The 25048-nt window shown below is 42.3% G+C and overlaps 1 protein-coding gene across 2 annotated transcripts in view; it reads left to right on the top strand.

Moving 5' to 3' along the window:
- The window catches only part of LOC131282933 (gamma-aminobutyric acid receptor subunit beta), a 62968-nt gene that overhangs the window by 16940 nt on the left and 20980 nt on the right, over positions 1–25048 (top strand). The window contains exons 3-5 of one of the 2 annotated variants that reach the window (XM_058312479.1): positions 2361–2428; positions 13730–13956; positions 15271–15353. In XM_058312479.1, the coding sequence (XP_058168462.1) occupies positions 2361–2428; positions 13730–13956; positions 15271–15353 (378 nt within the window). Of the gene's footprint in view, positions 1–2360; positions 2429–6973; positions 7042–13729; positions 13957–15270; positions 15354–25048 lie in introns of both variants that reach the window. The other variant, XM_058312480.1, reaches the window with a different exon arrangement.

Raw genomic sequence — 25048 nt, 5'->3', positions numbered from 1 at the left:
TACCTCAGGCGGCGTCGTCGTCGTCGTCAGGGACTTCATGCCCCGCATGCACCCGGGCACGGTCATGCTAGCAGCAAAATATCTACAGTGCACGTGCCCCGCCCCGCAAACCCATCCCATCCCCCTGCGGGCCAACAAGCTTTTATTTTCACTGTTTTGAACTTCTTTCTTTTTCTCCGAAATGGGAAACTTTGGGGCGTGCGAAAGAATAACAAACTGCGGTTCGCAAATGCAAGCGAAATGCGGGAAAACGAAAGCAAAACACGCTTCCCCGAAACCAACCACCGGAAGCAGCCGCACGTTGTGTGCGAACGTGTTTGTTTTAATTAATTTTTCTCCCGTTCCCGGGAACCAGCAGTTCCGCAGAACCTTTTCCCCACTCCCTAAACATCGCCAAGCGTTGGTGTGATGGAAACGGGCTTGCGACTTCTCTTGTCTGCATGCTGTGCTTCATTTTCCTTCTTCAGTTTGGTGCATTCTCCAAACCGCGGTGCTTGGTGGTGGATTCTACAAGGATCATTTGTTACACTGTTATTTGTTTCAAAGAAACAGGTGAAATATAACCCGTATTAAATATTTCAAAAATAATGTAACCTATGAATAACTATAGGTAATGTTTAGAAAAAACCCAAATTGGAGAAGAAAAGCACTCTAACTGTTGCTTGAGAAATCGCATAGCAGATTCTATATATTTTTCTGAAGTCTTGTAAAAATATGAACACAAGAAAATTGTCTACATATATTCGTATATGCGTTTGTGTGCGTCTTCGTATTTGCGCATGCATGTGTGTATGTGTGTGTGTGAGTATGTGTACGATGGGGAATATTTACGCTCGTGCTTAAATGCAGGTGCACTAAAACAATATCAGCTCACATCGGGTGACAGAAACAGGAACGCCACTGGTCGAAGGAAAACAACTTCACAACATCCCGACGTGCGGTCCCAATTGGTGCATATTTGTATGTGTTCGCCTGCGGCACAACGAGCGCCATACTGTTTGCATTTCGACCGGAACGTCATCTGTTTGCTGCAGGATCGTTTGATATTCGTACCTCCACTGATTTTTTTCTCCTATCTGCTGTATCGATTTTACATAACCTCTTTTTTCCTCTCTTTTATTATATTTACCGTAAAATGCCCACCCTTTCCGGCACTGTGGCACAGTTTTTAAATGAGCCAACGTGTTTTTCCCTCACAAGCGCGAACGAACGTACACGTACGAAGCACCAGGCGTCTCCATTTCCGCACATCACCCAACGCTAACTGCGGAAGCAGGCTGCAAAAAAAACGACACCCAAATATTTACCTCACGCGAGATGCGGTGTCCAAGTTGTACAGCTTCCGATGTTTATGTATGTGTAACAAGAAAACGAAAAGAAAAAAAAAACAGATTGCTAGGCCATTTATCGCCCCCCCAATCGTAGATACAGATTTGGAATTTAGCAGTACGCATTGTTTGTGGAAATAAATTTAATCAAACCGAACATTTTCCGACATCTCCATCAACGAGATCACGATACGTAACCGTGCATGAAAATGTTCGCAGCAAAAAACCAATACTGCTACACCGCAATATCGTTTGCCTTCCCGTTCGGTCCGCTCGGGCCCAAAGTAACGGAATTGCCTGTATGAGTGCTCGTAGTCGATTAGGCGTACGTTCCGTGTTTGCGAACATCTCGTTTGACGCTTCAAGAATGTTCTTGCATTCCGCGCCCCAAAACCCGCACGAAGTCGATGCCGGTGCGGAACGAGCGAGGCAGACCTCCACGAGACAGAATACAGTCTGCGGAAACTATCTGTGTTGTGTGCATTATCGAGTTTTGTTATTTTCTTTTCCTTTCTGTTGTCGATTCTTGCATCCCCCCTATGTTTGCCAGAACATGTATGTTTTCTCCAGTTTCGAGTCGTTTTTGTTTTTTGTTGTGTTTTGGTGATTGTTCTCTTAAGGCTTTTTCCTTTTCTTATTGCAAAGTGTGTTCATTAACCAAACAACATTCAAAACAACACTGTTTCCCGCTGAACATCCAGCAGTATGGCTTCGGGTGGAATGTTCCCTGCGCCGTAGAGAGACCTCCTTTTCCCACGTACCCGTTACATAAGCTCATAGTGATTTGCCAATACTTCAGCTATGGAAATGACGAAACTCTTCACTTCTGCCTGCCGTTGTTTTATGTCCTTTTTTTCTATTCCATTGTCCACCATCCGTGAGCGCCTCGGATTGCCAGCCACTCTTACTGACCCGACGGCTGTCAATTTCGTTTGTTTTACAGTATTCTATTTAAACAAATCTTAACTTCATAACTCTCCTCAAATCTGATGTATTATGTTCTTTCTTTTTACCACACTATCCGTGTTTCAGGACCGCCGGTTGAAGTGGGAGTCACCATGTATGTGCTGTCTATCAGTTCGCTGTCTGAAGTTAAAATGGTACAATTCATATGACTACGTACCTGCTCTGCCCAGAGCTACTACCTCCTATCCTAAGCCCCCAAACCTCCTAGTCGCTGAAGGGTTTTCTTTGTCTAGTTTGGTTCCAACGTCCAAGTAATGCAACCGTTTGTTAGCCAACGTCCCAACACTTCTAACTCGCCTCTAACAATCAATTCGTACATATGCCACATTAAACCAAATAAGCATAGTTTACGACACACAGCAGTAGAGAGCGCTGCAGTGAAGGACGTTTTCTCGTCGGCTTCCCGTACTGTTTGTACCTTGTGATTCATGTGTTATTAGTTCAGTTTCACCGTTTTGTTTCCCTATTATGCGCAACCGAACGTAGGAGTTCCTGCCTTCAGGGGCTGTGGTCTTCCTTCAATTAAATATAAAACGGCTTGTGCGTTTTTGCGTTCTTTTTATCATCCGTGTTCATCACCAACTAACTGATTTAATTTATGTTTCAAGCTTCACCCGAAAAGTTTGTTGAATTATCATAGTTTTTTCCCCTTTGATATTCATTATTTTTTTTATGAAACCATCTATCAACATCAACAACTCAAACCTCTGGTATAATCACGCCTCTGCTCGATTGAATAATAATTTTATTATTTAACTCTCGCCGTTACACCATCATTGGTGAAATGTGTCTTGCAATTTATGCCGCTTCCATTGTAATAGCAGATTACTTAAATAATCGTGTGTTCCAACAAACAAAAACGAAGTTATTGACGCCATCCATTTTTTAGTAGCGAATGTTCCAGACAATGCTCTCCAACGGATGCGGTTGTGTTTTTACGATGATATGTTTTATTTACCCTTCCTATATTTTGTAAAATACTCAACTCATGTTTATGCTTTCGTTCTATTGGAATTTGTGTTATCCTACTGAACCTGCTAGGTTTGTGCTCACACAACCGTCATCGTTCTATTTACCCATAACCCTGTGTGATCACCTTGTGTCTTGTTTGCCATAATCGTTAGCAAAAGCACTCCTTCTCGTATCGAATACTGAATAGAAAATCAACCAACACGCCACCTTGCAGACACCCTCGTGACACTAACGCAATCCACCTTTTAAGCACTTTTAACGTTGAATAACAAATATACCACAACCACACTGAACAACGCCAGTAGATGGACAATTGTACTGGTTTATTTACACGCCATTAATAGCTACCGTTGACCTTCTTTTTGATTGTTTCACATTCAAACACCCGAACAAATGTACACCGTTCTTCGTTCTTTTTAGCTTGATACACTTAAAAACACTAAGTACATGAAAGGCATATTCTATTTTTATCTTTACAATATCTTTCAACTGCGTCACATTCATTGGAAAGGGAAACATTCATTCTTCAGCATCATCTCTTGATCCGTGCAGGGCAAGCAGGCGAATCGAATTTCCCTCGAGAGTCAGTTCCATTTCGATCACTGGAACAGTTTAACACTGCTTAGTGTAACAAAATCACACACATATACACACAACGGTCACGGGTGTTTGTTGGGTTGGTCTCTCTGGGCATTGTTTATTAAAACGACGGCGCAAAATAGTAGTTGCAACGGGTCAGTACTGATTGGCAACGGATTTACAGATAATTGCATTCAAGCATTGGTGTGGCAAATCAGAGCCATGAAATAGTCCTAACGTCAACGCCAGTGAAGCCCACCGACCCAATCAGCACCCTTGCCAGCCACTCGCTGCCCAAACTCCCGCACAGAGCAGTGTTAATCTTTCCTCTTTCAACACTTTCAACTGAAACTCTGTCGCAAACAGGACCGGCAAGCAATGTGCCATGCCGAAAAGGCCGATGGTCAAAACCTCATACAGTCTACCCATCACATACCCAATCCCACAATCAGCCTCCGACGTGCCTAAGCTTTTGGCAGACTCAACCAAACCGACTCCGTTCGGACAACGGCTCTTGGAATGCAATTGTAGGAATCGCCGCACGTCAGTTTGGAACCAACATGCAAACAGGGCAAAAGCAATGCATTTCAAATTAAGTCTGCGGCAAACCTCCCTTCTCCCCGTACGCCTCATGAAGAAAATCCCCAGGACGAAGTTCCACAGGGCCCGCTCGTTTTCCTTCTTTTTCTCTCTGTCCCTCTCTCTCTCTCTTTAACTCTCTCTCTCTCTCTCTCCAGTTTTCCTCAAACCCCCAGTGTCAAGCTCAACCGCCATTCCAATTACTCCAACAAAATGTGCGAAAGACCAACTTTCGGCCAACCTCGGGGTGAAGTCACAGACAATTTTCGGCATTGAGACCGACTGTCACAGGCCGGTTGACAAGGTGGCACTTGCACCCACCGAATCTTCCGTAGAATAGAGCAGTCCGGTTGGAAATTCGTCAGTTTGGCGTGCCATTTTAAAGACGTGCCGGTTTATTGAAGTTCAAAAAACAACAAACTGAAAGCAAGCATTGTTCCTTATTTATAAATTAAAATTATTATACCTCTGTTTTTAAAAAATTCCAACCAGACCATGGAAATTTGCGTTTTCCATCCATTATCATTTGCAAAGTCAAGAAAATCAACCCCGCGATCCAACATCGCAAACAAACAAATGGAAATGAATGGGTTTTTGGAGTAGAAGTGCATCAGCGTTTTCAACACCCTTTTAATGGTTTTGTTTCTACTAAATCTGGGGCATTTTTTTATTTAAAGTGCCCTTAAGTATATATTTTTTTTAAATTTACCTCCATCACCATATTAAGCGAATTTTATGACCAAGGGGATTTTGGATGGTTCGGATAACGTGAATTGATGGTAGTAAAATATTGTTTTAACGGCCTTTGCTGCTAAAGCCAGCGATAGTTTATACGACCCGATTTTCCTCTCCTGAATCCGATGCACCTGAATCCACTTTGTTCCGGCACGTGGGCACTTGAAACGAGTGGCTCTAAAGCTGTGGCACTGGTTGACGTCTTGCTCCAGTTCTTTGCCGCATTTTTATGCGACCTCTGCGTGGGCTCTGCATAGCAGCATTGTCTTTTACCTTTTCCTTTTTAAACCCACTACATTAATATAGTTTTTCTATCCTTCCTTCTTTATCTATCTCTCTCTCTCTCTCTCTTTCTCTTGTTCCCTTTTTATCTGTCACCTTGTCTATCTTTGATTCACATACCAGTGAACCGTAGCCGTATGTGTTCCGTCAGCGTTTCACAACTGCGCCCTCAATCAAATTTTCCGTTTTGTTTTTCCTCACGCACACTCACTCGCACACGAAGCGACGCAAGAATATGTTGAATAAAAAACAAACCAAAGGAAAAACGATCGTACAGCGAAAGTTCGTGACCCCTGAAAAGCATCACGGGTTGGATATTGTTCCCCCACTCGTTCATCCGATGTAACATTTGATGACAATTATATTGCACAAATCAATTAGATCTTTTTAAAAACTAGACTACGGCGCATCGACTGGTCCCCCACAAATCATCACAAAAGGGGTTGACACGGCACACGCTTTTCAATAACTTGTTTTGGCAAAGTCTGCTCGAACTCGTCGTTTACAAAGAAGTGCAAATGAAACTTGACCATTTCTTTGTTTTTTTTTCGATGCTCCCTTATGAATTCTTTAGGTTTACCTGATTAAGAAAATGAGTGAAATTATTGAAGACTTTCTCGCTAGAGTTCATTTCATCTCCTTGATTTGTTTCGTCATGTTTGTTTTGTTTTATTTGTATATTCATGAATTTTAGATTTAATTGAACTAATTAAATTAAATAAATTCAATTTAAGTATTTTAAATATAGGATAAAGATATCCTTAAATTTCATAATCAACTAATATTTCTGCACATCATTTGTTATGATATTTTAAACACCAGATTTTATTAAAAATAATTCTAAAGAAACTACCCCAAGAACATTGCGCTGTATGTGTATGAACGTTGAATCCACTATCAAACATCGTATTCACTTTCTTAACCTGAAAGGCTGAAAAATAATCCAAAGAAAAAACACCACAATAGCCGTTCTATAATCTAGCCATTAAAAACATAATACAGCATCGGTTAAAATGAAAAAGTATGCCAAACGTGTACTAGACTGAAATAATTTCCCAACCTATCGTAGCATTTCTCTCTCGTTTCATCACAAAATCATGGTGGCCGTCGAAAACTCCCTGGCCGCTGATGAATCATACAATCTAACCCGCAACGTATGTGTCTCATCCATATTTTCCTCTTCAACTGTCTCACTGTCTTTCCACTACTGTCGTTGATCCCGCGTACGGACGATACATTCCCCGTCTTCTCGGTCCTCCAAGACCATCGTTTGTGCGGTGTCAAATGGCAAAATGTGTGCGCAAACAGTCGTATCGTTTCCCGGGACTTCTTCTGGTAGGGCGGGCATAGGTGTCATATCGTCATAGGTGTCGTGTTCAGTCGTCAAACTCTCCCGGTATAGGTGGTCCCCATCGTTTCGTCCGGCGTCCCAAAATCCCCAACGCAATATCTGCACAAGCGACAAGATACAAAACAAAACAAACAAACAAAAATCAAACCAAATTCATATCGAATTGCAAACTCTGTTCCAGGTCCCCCGGTGGAGGTTGGTGTTACAATGTATGTGCTGAGTATCAGTTCAGTGTCGGAAGTGCTAATGGTACATAGAACCGTGTCCAACTATTTACATAAATGCTATTCGTCCATAACCCTTACCGCCCAAACACCCCCAATATTGCCTAAATCTACTAAAAAAATAAGAAAAACTTAGAAAGCAAAACAAATAGAGGACATCCCGCTCTATTGATATTAAAAAAGTCCGACATCAGTTATATAAACTGACCTATGATACGCTCGTTATTTCTAAAATATAGTGAAAGCCCAAAAACTAACAAAAAAATTTCTTTACAAATAAAAATTTTCCGAGCTATCGATGAAGTTTCATGAAAAAAAGAACAAGCAAAAGGACTGCTGCCTTGCACGACAGCACCATCAAAAGGATCGCTGGATATCTCGGAGTTCTCTTTGGAGGCGTTGGACTGCAAGGCTGTTCTACGTTTATTAGCCCAAACTACAGAGCACTATTTTGCAATCTGTCCGATTCTCCTTTCTCTCGCTGTCTGTATCTCTTTCTTAACCTTTTGCTGTTCGTTGTAAGTGTGCATAGACATATATATTTACATCAAATGCATATGAGTGTGTATTTATTTATCGTTTGCCTGATATCTACTCGCTACGATGGGAACAACAAATTTCGATGACGAAACTGTTCGACCAAGCATATTCATAAAAGAATAACTGACTGCCAGCGGTTATGCCGCCTCCTTGTGTTATGGTTCAACGAGATGCTTTTACCATTTTCGTATTAAACGTTTGTATTATGTTTCTTACGCCGGCTGATGTCAGCGATTAGTATACATACTATTCCAATCTTACGCGTTACTCGTTCCTCGTACCTGTTTGCTGTACGTTTACATATGACACGTACACAGCCCCTAGGGAATCCCTTTGCCGTTCTGCTTTGATTTGCCCGTTTATATTGAATTCCACTCAAACGCTTCGTTACAATTCAGATGTTTAGATCGGTGTTTGTTTTTCGTTCACTCCTAGTGACATTGTTCGATGGAAACGATCGTTGAGATGAGAATGCTGCCGATATGCGGCTCACTTTTATGCACTTTAACATATCAATTGTAATGCCATATCCCCTCCAGTCGGCAGAATCCGCGCACCATACACAATTGGACCGGAAATGACACCTGCCACTAGGGCCATCGGCGTTTCCACCCGATTCCTACGGCTGTGCTCTACAATCTATCACTACGCAACTCGATTATCTTGTCTCACTGAGGGCTCGAAGTTTCACAACTACGTTGCCGCGTTTGTACTGTTCAGGTCTTTTCGAAAAAAAACGCCCGAGTGTATGAGAATAACAAAAAGATGTACTTAAATTGGCTACCTCGCTTGTAGCTGCCGTCAAAACCGGTTCAAACGCGTTATGAGAATTATATTAAAAAGTGTCACTGTGTTTGTCTGTGTGTGTGTGTGTATTATCGTGTGCGTGTGACGCTACGTTTTGTATGGGTTTTGTCTTATTTTCAGTTTCATTTCTGAATCGTCAACGAACCACTTCTTGAGCCGGAAGTTGACATCAGCCAGTCTAACGTTTCCTTTGCAACAACACTCATCACACGTTTGGTACCAAAGTACCAGAACATCTAAAAACTACTCACAATACACACATACACACACACACTGAGTACAAAAGAAAACACACACCAGAGCAGAATCTGCTACAACAACGATCAATCAAGGAAACGTTCGAAAGGTTGCTAACTGACCGATAGTCGATCGGCCTGCCAGTGGCTCGCCAACCTCACTTTCCATCGTTTCGACACAAATGGCTTCCTGCCGACTCCGGTGCCCGTGTTCGTGGCACCGGGCAAGACGCCACAGTGGTCCTTGCCGTCCGTGGTTCGCCTTCCGTTCGATTCGTTTTTCTTTTGTGGTTTGCCTTGTTTTGCGTCTCACAACCCTGAATACGCTGGTTGTGTGCATGCGTGTTTCGTAATCGTAACGCCATATAACGACCCGCCTCAAATGCCGAACATATTTAACCCTGCGCCGCTCCATTCTATCTATCTATCTATCTATCTATCTATCAACCTATCTATCTAATATCATCATCATCGACCTCACCGATGTGCTCCTTGCGCTGCGAAGCCGAACCTTTTCCACTTGGTTCGATTTCCTCGCCCCGGTGCACCACGTTTCGTTCCACCACCTTTGTTTTTGTTCATCTTGATTTTTTTTCCTCACTGTTCATACCGTTTAACTGTCGATAAAACATAACTGAGCGCCGCCGTTTGACCGTGTGTGAATTTGTTTATTACTTCTTCGTCGTTTCTTGCGTCTGCTGGTCGACTGGCGTGCTAGACCAATATTTGCCGCCTTTCTTTGATTCCTTACACAAATCGCTCCATTTTCTATTTGGACTGACAATTTACCCGTTCGCTCTTAATACACTTTTCTACGAGTTAATTTTCGATCGTACTCTGTTTTCATGTTTATATCTGTTCTACATTTTATTTTTTCAATTTTTCTTAACAGCTTCATTGGTGTCGTACTCGGTTTCTCACTTTTCCATTGCATTTAGAATTGTTTACCAACGTTTTGCAAACATCTATCTAGCACAATGCTGGTAAGGGATGAAAGACCAGCTGAAATGGTATTTCCTTGTTGAAGAATGTTTAAAAGCATCTATCAAAATAGAACTCACAAATAGAATCATTCAAATATAACAGATTTAATATCAAGAATTCAATGTTTGTTTGCCAAAATGCTAACATTTACTAACGGAATAAAAATACCAACTTATTGTCACTGCAGGACGTGACGGACAGCCTGTATGGCAGAGTTTTTAAGCAAATTTTTTCCATCATTTTTTCCGATGTCTTTCAATTCGTAACAATTCAAAATACAGTTAATGATGTGTTAATTTGTAACTAAAATTCTAGATCTAAAGCACAGTTATGTGTGCATTTGGGACTTATTTTTGTACAGTAACTTATTATTTTAAACATAATAGATGTCTTCTTGTTGACATTTTCCAACATAATAAATTTTAGTTGTTGACCAGTTTTGTTTTTCTTTTTCTTTCATATGCAATTTTTGTACATTGGTTTTTCGTTTATTCTCTTTATGGAGTTTATAATGCCACTTAAAATAATGTTTATCCTTAAGCAAGTAGTTTCAATTCTGGAGCTTTGTAAACTGTCTTAAACTATATGATATTTAAGCTCTTGGTAAATGAACGCTCGAAAAGACTTGCCATTATGTATGATGATCTCTAATGATTGTTAGAAAAGATATTCAAAGGGAAAATTATGATCTCAAAATTCTAACTTTGAAACATAAAGTCAAAGATTTTAACACCGAATTTTAACTTTGAATCGTATGTCTAGGATGCTCCTATTGTGTATGCTATTGAGCATCACGTGATAGCATTAAACCCGAATATACGACTCGAGATGCTAGAAAAACAATCTGCAGTTGTTAACAATTTTGCGACGTTATTGTTGTTCCTTTTTAACTATGTCCTTATGCCACGTGTGTTATTTTAAGTGTCTCTTTAGTTACATTATTTATGGTTGCGTTCAGCAAATAATGTTTATATCTTCTCAAAACTACCATCCAGTACAACACGATATAACGGTACAATAATATCGTGAATTGATAATTTTATATGAATGTTTAGTCTTTCAATGATGATTTGTTTTAACATAGTTTACCTACTTCGCCATTGTTAAAGCCTTAGTTCGTATTTTGCCGTGAGTTTTGACAATTTCCTGCCTTTTTTTGTTCGATATCTTGTTTTGATCACGTGCAGATTTACTGTCCTCCACTTTTTGACTGTGTCTAACCAACGCTGTCCAAAATAAACCGCGTAAACAGCGCTAGAATGGATTGTGCGGTCGCGAAAAACAATAATAGAACACAGCCAGACCTACTCAATCCGACGCCCGAACTGTGCATCGCCATCACCGCCAAGCACCTCGCAAGGACTGAGGCTCGCTAGTGCCATGGGGCGGTGGAATGCGTTTTCGTGTGCGTGTGTGTGTGCGTTTTTGTCTTGATTTATGATATCGCTTTTCCATTCGAGCTTCGAATCTCGGTATCTACCACCGTACGTAGTTGTGTGAATAGCTGCTCCTCCCGTAAAAACCGTTTCTATATGTGTGTGCAAAAACATGTCCTGTTGCAGGAATTACAAAGCAATAAACCATCACCTACCATAATCCCGGCGATGACGCTCACAAAGTACAGTACTTCAACTTGAGCTGCCCATCCTGTGTTTTCCCCCGGAGCCGTATCGAACCAACACACTCCCAGAGCGAGCCTATCCGTCGGTCCAAGAAATAAAAATGTTCTACCCTCCCTCAAACCATCAGCGGCAAAAGAATCTTGCGTCGGCCTGAATTCCATACGTTTACCCCATTTTGAAGTAATGTGGGATTCAACATTAATTTGAAAGCTTGCTTGCGATCCACGACGATGGATCATTCGTATTTTTCCGACCATTTGATTTCCTGCAGTTGCGTTTTGTTTGTACACATACGATTGTCTTTATTCATATCGGTTAACGGTGTGCGTGTAAGTTTGTGTTTTATTCGTTCCAGAAGACGTTTAACGTTTCCGTTATCGAGCGCCCTTCCCTCCACCTTACCAGTGCCGTTCAACCAACGAGAGAATCCAAACAGCCAATATATTTCTGGAGACTTCTCTTAGAACCCACCCTGCATTGTCACGGTGTCACCCCTCCCCAAGACTTACCCTCCAACCCACAGCTCATCCCCAGTCCCTTCTGATCGATTGAAGATCAATACCAGCGTCACTCATTCCCCCAAATCATGCATACAAACATGTTTCCCATGGAAAGGTCCTTTTCGATTCCATCCAACCATCAGCAATCATCATCATTTTACGCCATGTTCGGTTAACAGCAATTCAACCGCCAATTCGTTCTGTGCGCCATCGCTTCTTTTGTGATTGTTTTCGATGTTTTTGCCTTTTTTTTATTTCATGTAAACAAGCGTTCATACATGCCACACATTTATCAATGTATCATTATTCGCATCCGTATCGTAATAGCGTGCCTACTTGTCCACACTCCAAATATTTATATGTGTATATACGAGCAAACATACTTATCAGTCCACAATTCTCTGAAGGATGTACCGTTTCGGTTACTTTATCGCACCAGCTCACCAGCCCTTACGAACCGGAACTGGTTAAATGGTTTAATCTTAGAGCTTTCCTCCTATCCAATACACACCCAGCGAGACGAAGGACATACATCCTTCGCATCACCAGCAGAATGAAATGAGAATTAAACATACATTTTACAACCGTCAACCTCCCTTTCCCAGAGCACACAACCATGCACCCAGGCCGGTCAAAACTATTGTTCATTTCACCGAAGCAAACGGCCTTTCCACTATGACAGAAAGAAGTCCGGAACTGCTTTCCATACCAACCGTACAAAAGCATTAACAAAAACTAGCGAACAGTATGTTTTCATTCGGCTAATCATTATCCCTCGAGAGAGAACTCCCTCGAGCCGCCTGCTCACGAACACAACATTAAGTGTTGATTGGACGTTTAATGAATATTTTCATTTTAATGTTTTATCACCATTCGACTACCTACTCACAAATGCAATAGCTTTGCATTACACTACCGTTTATGTGCCATTCTTCTTACCCGATCTGTGTTTACCATCCGCTCATCCAATGTATAACCGTTTCACAGTATGCATATTATAACCGTATATTATCCCTAATGTAAACCTGTGTACGTAGATGTATTGGTGTTTGTTCAGTTCTGTATTATTAAAGTAAATTTAAGTTCAACGCGAGAAACAAATACTTCCAAACGGACAGTCCGTGCAAAGCTAACGAACGAAGCTAACGAGACTTTTCAAAAATTTAACTTAAGCTTTACTTTTCCAAAATAGTATAACTTTGTAGTATCAATGAAACAAACAAAAAAAACCTTTGTACGAAAAAGATAACAATTGAACATGGCTCCTTATGAGCGTAATTGGCTCAACGAAAATAGTTATGAAAAGAGTGAACCCTACCCCGCCCAACCCCATGTTTGATCCCTTCCTAGTTCTCCTTTCCCACAAAAAGAAAACCACTCCCTCTCTAAACCGGAAGTAAAGAAAGAGCCTGAAAAAATTATAACGTGTTCTTCTCTCTCTCTTTTCTCTCTTTCTCTTCTCGTTTCTTTCTCTTTCTCCTCACCTCACATCTTCGGTGCGTAAATGTATCGTATTTTGAAAACCTGTCCACGAAAATGTAAAATGTTTACTGTATGGTTGTCGTGCTTAAAATTCCGACCAAAAACAAAAACTAACAAACCGAACAAACGATCCAATTCCGTTCTTCAACCAAATCGACCCCGCTCATCATGAATACTAAATTGCCACACGCAAAATGCGTCACCCGAATCGGAACACGTCTCTGATCTGGCCCTGTCATCAAAACCGATCGGAAAACAAAAAAAAAAACAAATCACTTGCCAACAAAACATCAAACGCCATTTTTATCGTTAAAAACTACACACATTCGCAACCGATCACGATCGATGTAACATCGTTACCCGACAACGCGCGCACACGACGTACTTGGAACATCGCTCTGATTCGTATTCAAAAAAACCATCCGCGAAACCGCCAAACCAACATCCTGCAAACCACCCAAACCTGCTTTCTCGATCGAACCGAAAACAAAACCAAACCCCAAAAAAATCAACGCTCGCAAAACTGGCCACCCACATCGCAGGATTTCACATTGGATTTTTACTTCCGACAATTTTGGACTGATCCCCGTTTAGCTTACAGAAAAAGGCCGGGTGTTGAAACGTTATCAGTTGGATCTGAGTTCATAAAGAATATTTGGGTACCCGACACGTTTTTTGTAAACGAGAAACAATCATACTTTCACATAGCAACAACTAGTAATGAATTTATAAGAATACATCATTCTGGATCAATAACTAGAAGTATTCGGTAAGCGTTCGTTTCCTACTATTACTACTAATAACTGTCGTTTTTTAAAAGTCCCCATCTTGCGTTCGTCCCCGTTGCCGCCCCGTGCATTGGTTTTGAGTTTATTAATGTTTTCGATGTGTCACCCTCCGCTGCCCGTTACCTAGCCGTCCCGTCTTAGAACCTTTCCCACCTTCCCCCGGTTTTTTGCTAGCTTTTCCCCGTTTTCCCGCAACCGTCTTGTATCGTCCCGTTTCGGGTTTCCGCAACTGGGACGATACAATTCCATCAAACCGTTGCCATTGCAGGCTGGCGAAGGGCGAAAACCAAAGAATGCTTCAATTAGGAACTGGCCCAGCCTGCTGTGCAACGGTGCGTTATAACCCCGTGCCTTCGTCCTTCCTCGTGTTCCTTAAGTGTTTAGTTTTAAGTCACCGAAACCTGAAGTGAAGTTCCTATCAAATAGACACCAATCGGTCGCCTGAGTTCCAAATTCAATCGACGCCAGCGCGTCCCACTTCTTCCCATACACACCCCGGTCGAGCATGCGCGACACTGTGTGTGTGTGTGTATGTTTGGAAGTGGGGCGGACAGCCCGGGAGGTGCATTCAGGGCACCCCTGGGTCGCACACCGATCTACTTTGATGTGATCTTATCTATTCTAAAGTAACATCTATAATTAAATTTATAAAAAAAAAAAGAAACACACAAACACACATTCACTATGCTGCAGCAACTCTCGTTTACATATGCTCTTGCCTCAGAAACGCATACTGATTGCCATCCTGCCACCAACAGTTTGAAAAAAAAAACTAATGTTACCCATCCAGTTCTTCCCTCGTTTGAATATCCCTACCTTTTCCACACAAGCGTTTACCCAAATAGTCAAGCAAACCCACTCACTTTCCCGCACGGCCGTATGCTCCGGGCTTTTCCGGAGACACGCGTGCCCGTATTGTGTATGAATGCCTACAGTCAAATGAACCGAATGGTTTAAATAATGAAAACTGCCCCACAAACAACACTCACTAAGTCACGTACTCTCCTCGAGCTACCGGAAACGATGAAGTGACATCTCGAGCACACCTTCCAACCACTTTCCCCGTTGTTAGTAAAATACCGTCAAACGGTTTTCCCCTTGCAATGCCCCCAAATCCTCACACACACACACACACACACACACTATCTCTTTCTCTCTCTCTTACACACAAAAACCACACCAACCACTTACACACACGTTACAGCGAAGACCTATTGCAATTATAAGAACGCAAAAAAGAACATTGGATTTTATTGTAAGTACACGTTGTCTCATTATGCTTATTACTATTGCAGATTAACAATCACAGCATCATGTCCAATGAATTTACAATATTTTCCAATGGATAGACAATTATGTCATATAGAGATAGAAAGCTGTAAGTATCTACTCAGGCGTTGCCACCGTGCAGCACCAAAACAAACTAACTCTCATAACACTGACAAGTACCAACAACTACGAACACTTTGAACAAACGACCGCCAAACGCTCCACGTACACCCACTGCTAGGAACACTCGCTCCCGAAGCAAAACCAAAGAAAATCACACGCGCAAATCCACGCGCCATTTAACCGAAAGGCGAAGAAAAGGACGACTCCCGGGCAGCGGCAGAACTTCCGGTTGCCCGCGTCAACTTGACACTTTCGGAAAGTGCGGAAAACAAACGATTGTTGCTCAATCGTGGTTCGTGCAATGACCGCGACGGAGAGTTCCAGGGCTCCGTGCGGGTACCCCTCTTATGATTGGAGGAGGGGGAACCGCTACAAAAAAACACCGGACAATCTTTGCTGCGACGCACGGAACGCACACCAGCGCAAGTGTGTCGCGTTCCAGGACAATTTTTTTTAATAACGTTTTTTTAACTTTTTCTGCAACCCCCTCCCCGCCGCGACAAAAAGTACGACATGTTTCACGGAAGCTTTCACCTCTGTGCTTTATTGTCCTTTTTCTGACAAACCTGCAGCTGAAGCTTTATCGCACACTAATAAGCATTATGTGTATTGTGTGTTTATGTGTGTGATAATACAACATGCCTCACGCTCACCCGCTCCCTCGATCGGGTTACGATCGTTATGTTTCACGTACGCTTCGTATTGGCAAACTTAAATTTTCCAAACCAAAAACCAGCTTTACAAATCCGATCACTGATATAGCCTTCGCTCACAATCTAATACGTTTGTTTTTTGTAACGTCCACACTACTGCAAGCTTTTCAAGTTGAACGTTTCTTTTGTGTTGCTTTGAGCAAAAAATAAAATAAAAATAAAATAAGAATCATAAACCAAATATTAGCAAATTCTCCAGAATAGATATGTGCAGCCGGATAACTTTGTTAATCAATGAGTAGCTTCAAACAAAAATAAAGCCATTATCATTTGTAATTGTTGAAAACTGAAAGGATTTGTAAACAACTGTAATTCATACAAAAGCAAAAAAATTAAACAACTTATAAAAATTCAAATCAACTTAATTGTAACCGATAACAAAAATTAAAATACATATAGTACATACACGACGAAACGTCCCTGAAACACGATCAAGAGCGACCGACAAGATATCTCTTTCATCTGCCGATTTGTCAGATACTTTGGGTACAGTTGATAGCATCACTGCGCTACTGCCCTCGCTTCCAACGCTCTTCTCGGCAGTTCGAGACACGATTGAGACACCGTCCGCCGAACGCCAGCCCACCCCCACCCAAGGGCGATGGATCGGGCGAGAAAGTTTGCGTGCAAAACATTTCGTATTTTCACACCCACTCGAACACTCACTCTATCTCTATCTCTCACTATCCCCGGTAAAGGTTTGAACGGCTCGATATAACAGCATTGTCATACACCTTTATGCAACGGAGACAAATCCTAACTTCACTCAAGTTTTTTTGCGAAAAAAATAAAAGAACATTTATCCTAAAAACTTGAACGTCTTTTTTCAGTTCCACAAAGACAGCTTGATCGAGTTTTATTTCTTTTCGTTTTTGGGATGTGTTTTGTTCCAAACGTCCAAACTCTTCATTTTAGAGTCTCTTCTGCTGAACTATTTTTTGTTGTTTCTTCCTTTAGACAAAGTCTACCACAATAAAATAAAGTAAAAAAACGCTTGTTATTCTCCTATCCACCCCCGACATTATCAGAATCATATGACATCTGCATCGAGGATAGCTTCAAGACTTTCGTTATCGCATTCGTTCAACCTACTGATAGTTTTTTGTTTTACTTATCTATACGTCCATATTTCAAACATAACCCTTTTTTAGTTATAACTCAGCGCATTCCGTCATTCTGTCCACCCTTCCGTCAATCCATTCTGCAATCTCTGCAAAGATATCGTAATTCCCATCATAACTGCAAAAAGGAGGAGCGCTAGGAGCCCCAACACATGTCAAAAGTCCGAAATGCACGCCAAATTCCAGAGCTGGCTCAAATGTCCATACTTGCGCGCCGTGAATACCGAATCCTAGTGAACCGCGTCTTGTTCTTCTGGCCGAGTTTGATGCAAAATGCAACATCTCTCATTGACAGGTTGCGGGTTTCAACAATATTCACATATTTTTAATTTATTTTCTTTTTTTTCAACATCCACCGCAATTTTAATAAACCATAATGTCTTTAGAATGCAGTTCCAATGCTTCAGAATGATATTTCCAAGAAATATTTCCTTTTGGCTAGGCAATTGCGGATTTGCGTGCTGCAACGAAAAAGTGTTTAATCTGACAATATTCAGAACGACTTTTTTACGCAGCTCTTGAAAATTAATAAACACTCTAGACGATTTCTCATCAAAGCTTAGATTATAAACTTTGTTTGTATACGTACAGAAAATATTCATTTTATTATTCTACCTGTTCGTACATAATGTGCACGACACAAATGATCTTTGGAAGAAATTGAGCATGCAACAATGGTACAGTTCTACTCGAAAGAGCAACGCCACACTTTGTCAAACAATTATGTGTGCTTATATTCAGTATTAGAAGTTTTTTATTGAAATTTTGAACATTTTTCCTCCTGGTAACATCTTTTGATCTGTTGGCAAGTTCTGTTTACTTATCCTACACACGCCACAACTATACCATCGCTTATTTGGTTCTCTTTTTGTGTAATTTTTAGTTTTATTTTTCCATTGGTTGTTTTTTTCACTTAATGTATATCCTATCCAGACACACGAAAATACACACCGACACTATTCTCACTCGTCTCCAACACTCCCCGTTTCATCCTTTGCGACCACAAACCCCGTAACGAATCAATTTCAACAGGAGTTTTACATTTTTATCCTACGATTCAATATCCATCTCAATTCAAACTCCACACACCACACGCCAACCTCTTTCTCACCTCTCGCTCGCTGCTCACCGTCCACAACCTCACCGCCTCACCTACCGCCGGATGGTTAACGTACACCAAATGGTCCAATCCCGCTCATTCCTTCCTGCTCCCGATGCCATATCACATCTTACCAATAAAACCAACTGTCAACATTATGTAACGGTTAATTATCGGTCGCCTTCTCTACTACAGCAACCGCAGAAGGTTGACTAAGGCTGTACAAGGTCTCAAGCATAATTGCAATGCAAAGAGTAAAAAAATAGAAAACTTTCCAAAGCCAACCAAAAACTATGTCATCTCGTGGGATGAGATACTACCGCACACAACGTGTTATTCTTTCTCAATCGTTATGCCTCACACCTTCTCTCTGTCTCTCGCCTTTCCTCTAGCTATCACTTCTCCTAATCCTTTAGTTGTACCTTCGTGAATATCTAAATAATGTTTGATAATAGATTTCTGCTCAGTACAAAACCATTACCAGGGCCTTTACAAGTGTAGCCATATAATGGCAAAATGCGTTTTCTATAAACTGTTTTTCCTCATCTTTCTGTAACCTGTCACATTCTCACAATTCAAACGCAAGAAGCTAAACCCCAACTTTGCTTATTTAAAACTGTATCCTTATTCTACTTTAAATATGTTAACTTGTCCTATCTAGCACATTTTATGCTTGTTTTACACAAAACTTTCATCAAGGTTGTGATGCCATAAAACAGCGATGAAGCCTAAATGCTTCATTTTTAAACGCATGATCGTAACTGATGATATTGGAGTCTTAGTATCTTATCGTTTTTATTTCTTTTTGGTTCTACCGAATGGAAAGATTTTGTAAGCGATAACAATGGGATAAGAAAATTCATTCTCGGTATCTAAATTATCAATCCCGAGTATTTGAGCTGTCACCCTTCGAGAAAACTTTGGTGTTTTTGCTTTCGCATCATCAGGCCACTTTTCTTTTGCGCAACATTGTGTTGTGTCGAGCGTACAACCGATACGGTGCCAGTGCCGTAAACTCCTTGAATCAATTCTTTCTATCAACATCATCGCCACATTGAAAGCAATGGAAAAGCTTCGATCGCATCGGGAACCACACGCTTCCGGGTGGAAAGCCCTGCGCCAGGCAAAGCCATCACGAGATATCCATAGAGATTGCAGTTTTCCCAAAAGCGATTCCATTTAAGTCATCAATCTTCGGGCCGACCGAAAGGAAACCGCCTTGACAGGCTTCAGTCACGTCGGTTTCCGCCATCCTCCTCCGCCCCATGTGGGACGATTGCTGGCTAATGCAAAAATCCATGTAATGAAAACTGCCTTCACCGCGTGCGCACACAACCCGCACATGCCGGTTGGTTTCCCTTCTGGTTGCACAATTACTTTTAGATTCTTTTCTTTTTCCATCTCACAAACCATTGAAAGATGGATGGTGTTGGAGCATTCATCGAATTTTGGATAGCATCTACCCGGACTCCGGGTCCGGAAAGATTGTTGGGCTTGAAGAGCTTGAAAACCATTAAAAGTCTTGTCGATAAAACGAAATTCAAGTCGTTAGATAAGCGTATAGCCATACTGAGATTTTTTTGTACTTTTTTTAAATATTACTCGTTAAATAACATGAGAAGAGAAGGGCTTATCGCTATTGATCGAAATTTATTTTCTACTTGGCACGCTCATGTTTAATTTACATTAAGATAGCACAAACAAGAACAAGCTTGAACCGTGCGTCGTGCATTAATTTTAAGCAAGGCCAAGATCTATTGTATGCATTAAACAAGGTTTCTAGTTCTAGTTGTTTCGTTTTAAATACTCTTTTCCCTACTTTACATTATATCGTACTTTTTTAAACGAATTTCAAATCCCTTCTCCAGGTTCGATACGTTTACTGACTTTGGCAAAAGTTTCTCTTAAGGAGTTATATAATATATTTAAAATTGGACGAGAGAAGCTGGTACTCACCGTAATAAAGCCTACTCACGGAAATACATAAAATATACGTATTTCGAAGAGCAAGAAAACGCATTTACCTACCAGGTCTCTTGAAATCGGCAAGATTTGTGTTCCCAGTGTCTTTACACGCCGAAAGTGTGCCGCACTTCAATTTTCTACAATTGAACCATTTAACTTTATCTTCTCGATAGCACGCCATCGGAAAGGAACAAACGAAAGGAATGGGAGTAAAGCAAAAAGTAAAAATAAACCGACATCCCACTTAACGACCGGAAACACTTTTCGGTTTATTACACCTGCTACACCTGATAGCAAAAGTGGCTCCGAAAAGTGGTAGCACCACGCACCTCGGGGCGCAAAAGCAGAAATCCACAACAAGCTTACCCCATTTTTCCCCCTCGTTTCGGCGTTGTCTTATCTAGCCCCCAGCCCCCACAGTGCCTTCCCATCGCCCAGCCGAGCGCCTTCCAAGCCATTCTATCGGGAGAGCATCCCTTTTCCATCGAAGCCACCGTATCTGGTGCTGGGCTTCGTGCTCGTCCTCGTGCTTGTTCAAAACAGCACCAAATTGACTCCTTCCTTTGGCAGCGCGATAAATCTACGCCCGGATGTTGGTTTCCAGCGGCAAAAGTGCGATGTGACCGAAAGCAATGCCCGCCGCCGGAAGTCAAACATCGAACAGTTCCGGCCAGTTTTTGGCCGGTTTCGCCACGCTTGACCGCACCACTCGACTCAACTCGGTCCGGGCGAAGCGGATGCATGCTGCCATCTTTTCCCAACCAATCATAAATCACTTTCGGCTTTCGGCCAAACTAAACTCGACCGACCGGCTTCCACAGCCGGACCACACGAAAAAAAGCCGGAGCGCCAAGTGTGTCCGCAAGGAGGCGACCGATCGATGCTGCCTCTTCGGCCACCCCTAGCGAGAGGGGGGAAGCTTTTATCTCTTCGCCCGGCCGCTACACCGGATCGAGTGGTTCCATTTCCAACGCTCAGCACGTCTGCATTTTATGGAAGATTAGCCCCAAAACTCGAAAAGCCACCCCCTCCTCTTCGGATCGCTTCGCTCATCATCGCTCGTTACGTCGCGAAGCTACTAAAATTCCGGCACGGAGCGGTTTATGACGCCCGGATTCTTCCCACCCGCACTCAAATGGTATCACCCTAGGATATAGTGCTAAAAAGTCTTCTATTTTCTGATACTTTATGGGAAAATGTGTGATTTTGTGTTTGTTTGTGTGTATGTGAAACATGCGGTGTCACCAGTGGAAAATGCTATTGAAATCGACCACCCAAAACACGACGGGGAGCGGCACGGAAAACTTCCATACCATCCATTGCTCAAAAATACCTACGAACCAAGCAGCACTGGGGTTGCCAGACCACGGACCACGTGCTTCTCGCAAATATGTTTCCTCTCCCAATGCTCAAACTATCGCACAAATACATCGTCTTCTTACGGTACCGATGTTGAAAGTTTTTGGCCCAAAAAGAATCATATGGATCCGCTTTCCCAACGCTTCTTACGGTTTTGCGTGACAAACATGTTGTTGACAGCGAAAAACCAACTGGAGTGGAGTGGTTAGAGAAAGTACGGGAAAAATACAAGATGGAAGCAAAATGGCCACGCCACTGGGGGCGGGGTTTTCCCCACCCATCCTCCACGAAGCGACGGAGCCGGGATGAATGAATTGTTTGGGAAAATAGAAAACCATTAAAGACGTTGTTATGTGGGGCAAGTGGGAGCTCGAATAGAAAGCAGGAAGTGGAGAGGAGAAAAAAGACTAGGCACCCAAAAACACAACATTGCTCGTGGGGGATTGTTCGACCCGCTGCTGGCGCACAACATAATGCCATATCCTCGCAGCAGCGTAGCATCACCCGCATCATCATCTCGGCTCAGGCTAGAAGCTGAGCAGCGCCGATGAGAGTGCTGGAAGCCCCTGCACAGTGCGCTCCGCAGATAATTGACTGATCAAATATGTCCTACATAATACACATTCGTTTGCCTTGCGTCCTCGTCATCCAGTGGCATCATCGTCAGCTTTCACCGGTTGCCAAATGGTGTGAAATGGAACTAGGGCAGTAGGAGGAGGGTTTATATTTTCCCACCAGCATCCATTTCGTCATCGGCACCGGCAGATGATGGCACACAATTCACGTTGTCGTCTTGCTCCAAAAAAACTTTCCACCGCGCACAGGATCAATATCTTGGCGAGTGGCGAAGGCGCAAGACAGTTTGTTGATGGCTATTGTCCCGGGCAAGATTTCACGTTCATCCTTGCGCGCTTGCCTCCGTACGCCTTTGGCACGGATGCACAGATGTTCTACTTTCCGCTTCCCGAGGCCCGGTAAACCCCTGCCCCGCACTCCCCACCTCAAAAATGGGGACGAATTATGGCTTCGAGTTTCACCACATCCGCAAAGTTCGGCACACAGTACAGGGCGAAAGCCGGCATTTTGTGCGGTGGAGGCCGTTCCTGCCAGCACAAGCTTGCTGAAAAGTGTGTCTTTCTTATTCTTTTAACTGAAGCAATTTCCTTCACCGCCTCTAGCCCTGCACTTTCGAGCTCCACAAGCAAATTCTCGTCGTTCCAATGATGGAATCAAGTCGGAAGTACGGTTCCAGGTTTGCCGGCACCCATCAGAGATTTTACTCCACAGTGGTTGTTTTGTGGACTTTTTTGTTCAGTTTGCTGTTACACCCATCTTGGAACGTTTTACCATTTTCATCCAAATTCGTCGTCGAGGACTTGTTTTTCTTAGCCCGAGTTCCCTCATTCAGGGCTGGCTCGATCAAACAAACTCACAAGCGGCAAACGCTGTCGTTGGCGATAGACACTTCGGCCGCAAGTCCGTCTCTAGCTGGCCAAACTACTGAAACGGGAGGCGAAAACTGAACCTTACCATAACGTGAATGAATGTCATGAATGTTACAGCGTTCTTCCAACGTCATGAATATCACACTGGTCAAGCAACCCACGTCGAAGATGCAAACACACACACACTCAAGTCACTACCTATCATAGTTCCCAGCTCACTCGAGTCTCCGGGGCGAGTGCAAACAATTAGAAAAGAAAACCTAGGATAAAGATGGCCAACACGGTGGAGGCAGTAGTTAAACAGAAGCGCTGGAGAGCAAGAAGATGAATCGATTTCCTGTTCCGACATCCCGGCAGCTGCCATCATTGCTCAAATGTTAGCTAAATGAATTATGTCGCCCGGTGGTCGCGTCTAAATGTATGAGACATCGCCTCGGTCGGAAATACTGACCAGTGCGAAACCCACGGGGAACCATCCTCGAGCCCTTGGCAAACCGTATTACTGAACGTAACGATATTATGTGACCCGATAGTGGAAGTAATGTAAACGCCGTAAGGGAAAATGTCAAAAATGATAATGGTAACGGTGAAGCCACCGATGATTATGGAAGCACTCTAGACTGGCAAACCGACACGATCCAATAGGGTTCCGGTTGACACTGTCGACTTGTTCAAGCAGTGTTTGATTGGATGCACCAATGTTCGCTTTTAAAATAAGAATATTTAAAGTGGATTCACATTAAATATTAGCAATATTTTCTATTCTTGGATTATAAAGCACAACGTTTACATGTTTTACTAATTCTACACCGACTGCAGGTCAAAATGCCAATAACGCATTAGCGAACAAACTGTATAATTGGTCTTTCAATCTATATTTATTGTAGCTCTATACGGATTTGTAAGAACTTTGAGAAAGTATGCATTTACTATTTTCTGAAAGTCAAACATTACTTTCCATTCCAGAATTTAAATTAAGAGATTTTATGGAAAAGGTTTTGTAATTTTTAGCTAATAACCAGCACTTAGGCCTGAGTCAGTAAGCGCATCGAACAGATAGCGAAATTATGTACGTCATATATTCTAAAATATATTCACGCTTGTTATCAAGGGTTGTCAAAATCGAAAAGTTACCAGCATGAGTACACTAACATTTCGTACAATAGCTGTTTCATTTGGAAACTCAATTCTACTGCAAACATTGTACAGCATCTGTCACCCATTTGCAAAACTAGTGAGTTGCATCGTCACTAAATATTTCTAGAAATATTCTAACGTTAATTAACCTACAGCAGACTGCCCTTTTACTACTCATCAAACAAAATCTATAAAACTATAAATGCTTAGGGACTTACGAAGGATCCTACTACGCGTGTGAATATGTGCATGTTTTGTTTTTATTAGCAAACTTCTTACCCATACCTCATACACGCCTCATATGCGACTACCGCCTATCGCTCCTTAGCTTCCTGAGCCACTCCAAAAACACCCGCCTTCCCGCATAACCCTACCCTCTTCATTTCCGGTGAGCCCGAAAAAGTTTCGGGCAAAAACTACGGCCACCGAGCTTAGAAAGTCGATGGCAGTTTTCGGGCTCGTTATTATTATTTAATGCTCACCTCCCGGAGTTCTGGCGCTTCCGTTCGAAGGGAGGGCCGAAACCAATCCCTAACGTACGACACTTTTCGGTTGTTTTCCGGTTTTATTTTATTCATTTGTTTTCTGTGCGTATGTATGTTCTCCCATGCTGTTTCGTGGTCCTACTTCCTTTGCTTCCGTTCCGTTTCGTTTGCTCACAAACAACCTCCACACGCGTCCCAGAGGGACCCGCGAAGATACGGGCAAAACTTTTGCCAGAACCGTTAGCCTAGTGTGTTTTATCCGGAAACTCGCCGAGTTTTTCGTCCAGTTTGTTTGGCCATTTGTATCGGTTTTGCTGTTTCGGGCTCCAAATGCATAATTAATCATTCAGTTTTGCC

The sequence above is a fragment of the Anopheles ziemanni genome, chromosome 2, assembly GCF_943734765.1.
Source record: "Anopheles ziemanni chromosome 2, idAnoZiCoDA_A2_x.2, whole genome shotgun sequence".
In the NCBI taxonomy this organism is placed as follows: domain Eukaryota; kingdom Metazoa; phylum Arthropoda; class Insecta; order Diptera; family Culicidae; genus Anopheles; species Anopheles ziemanni.
This window is presented reverse-complemented; position numbering and strand designations above follow the sequence as displayed.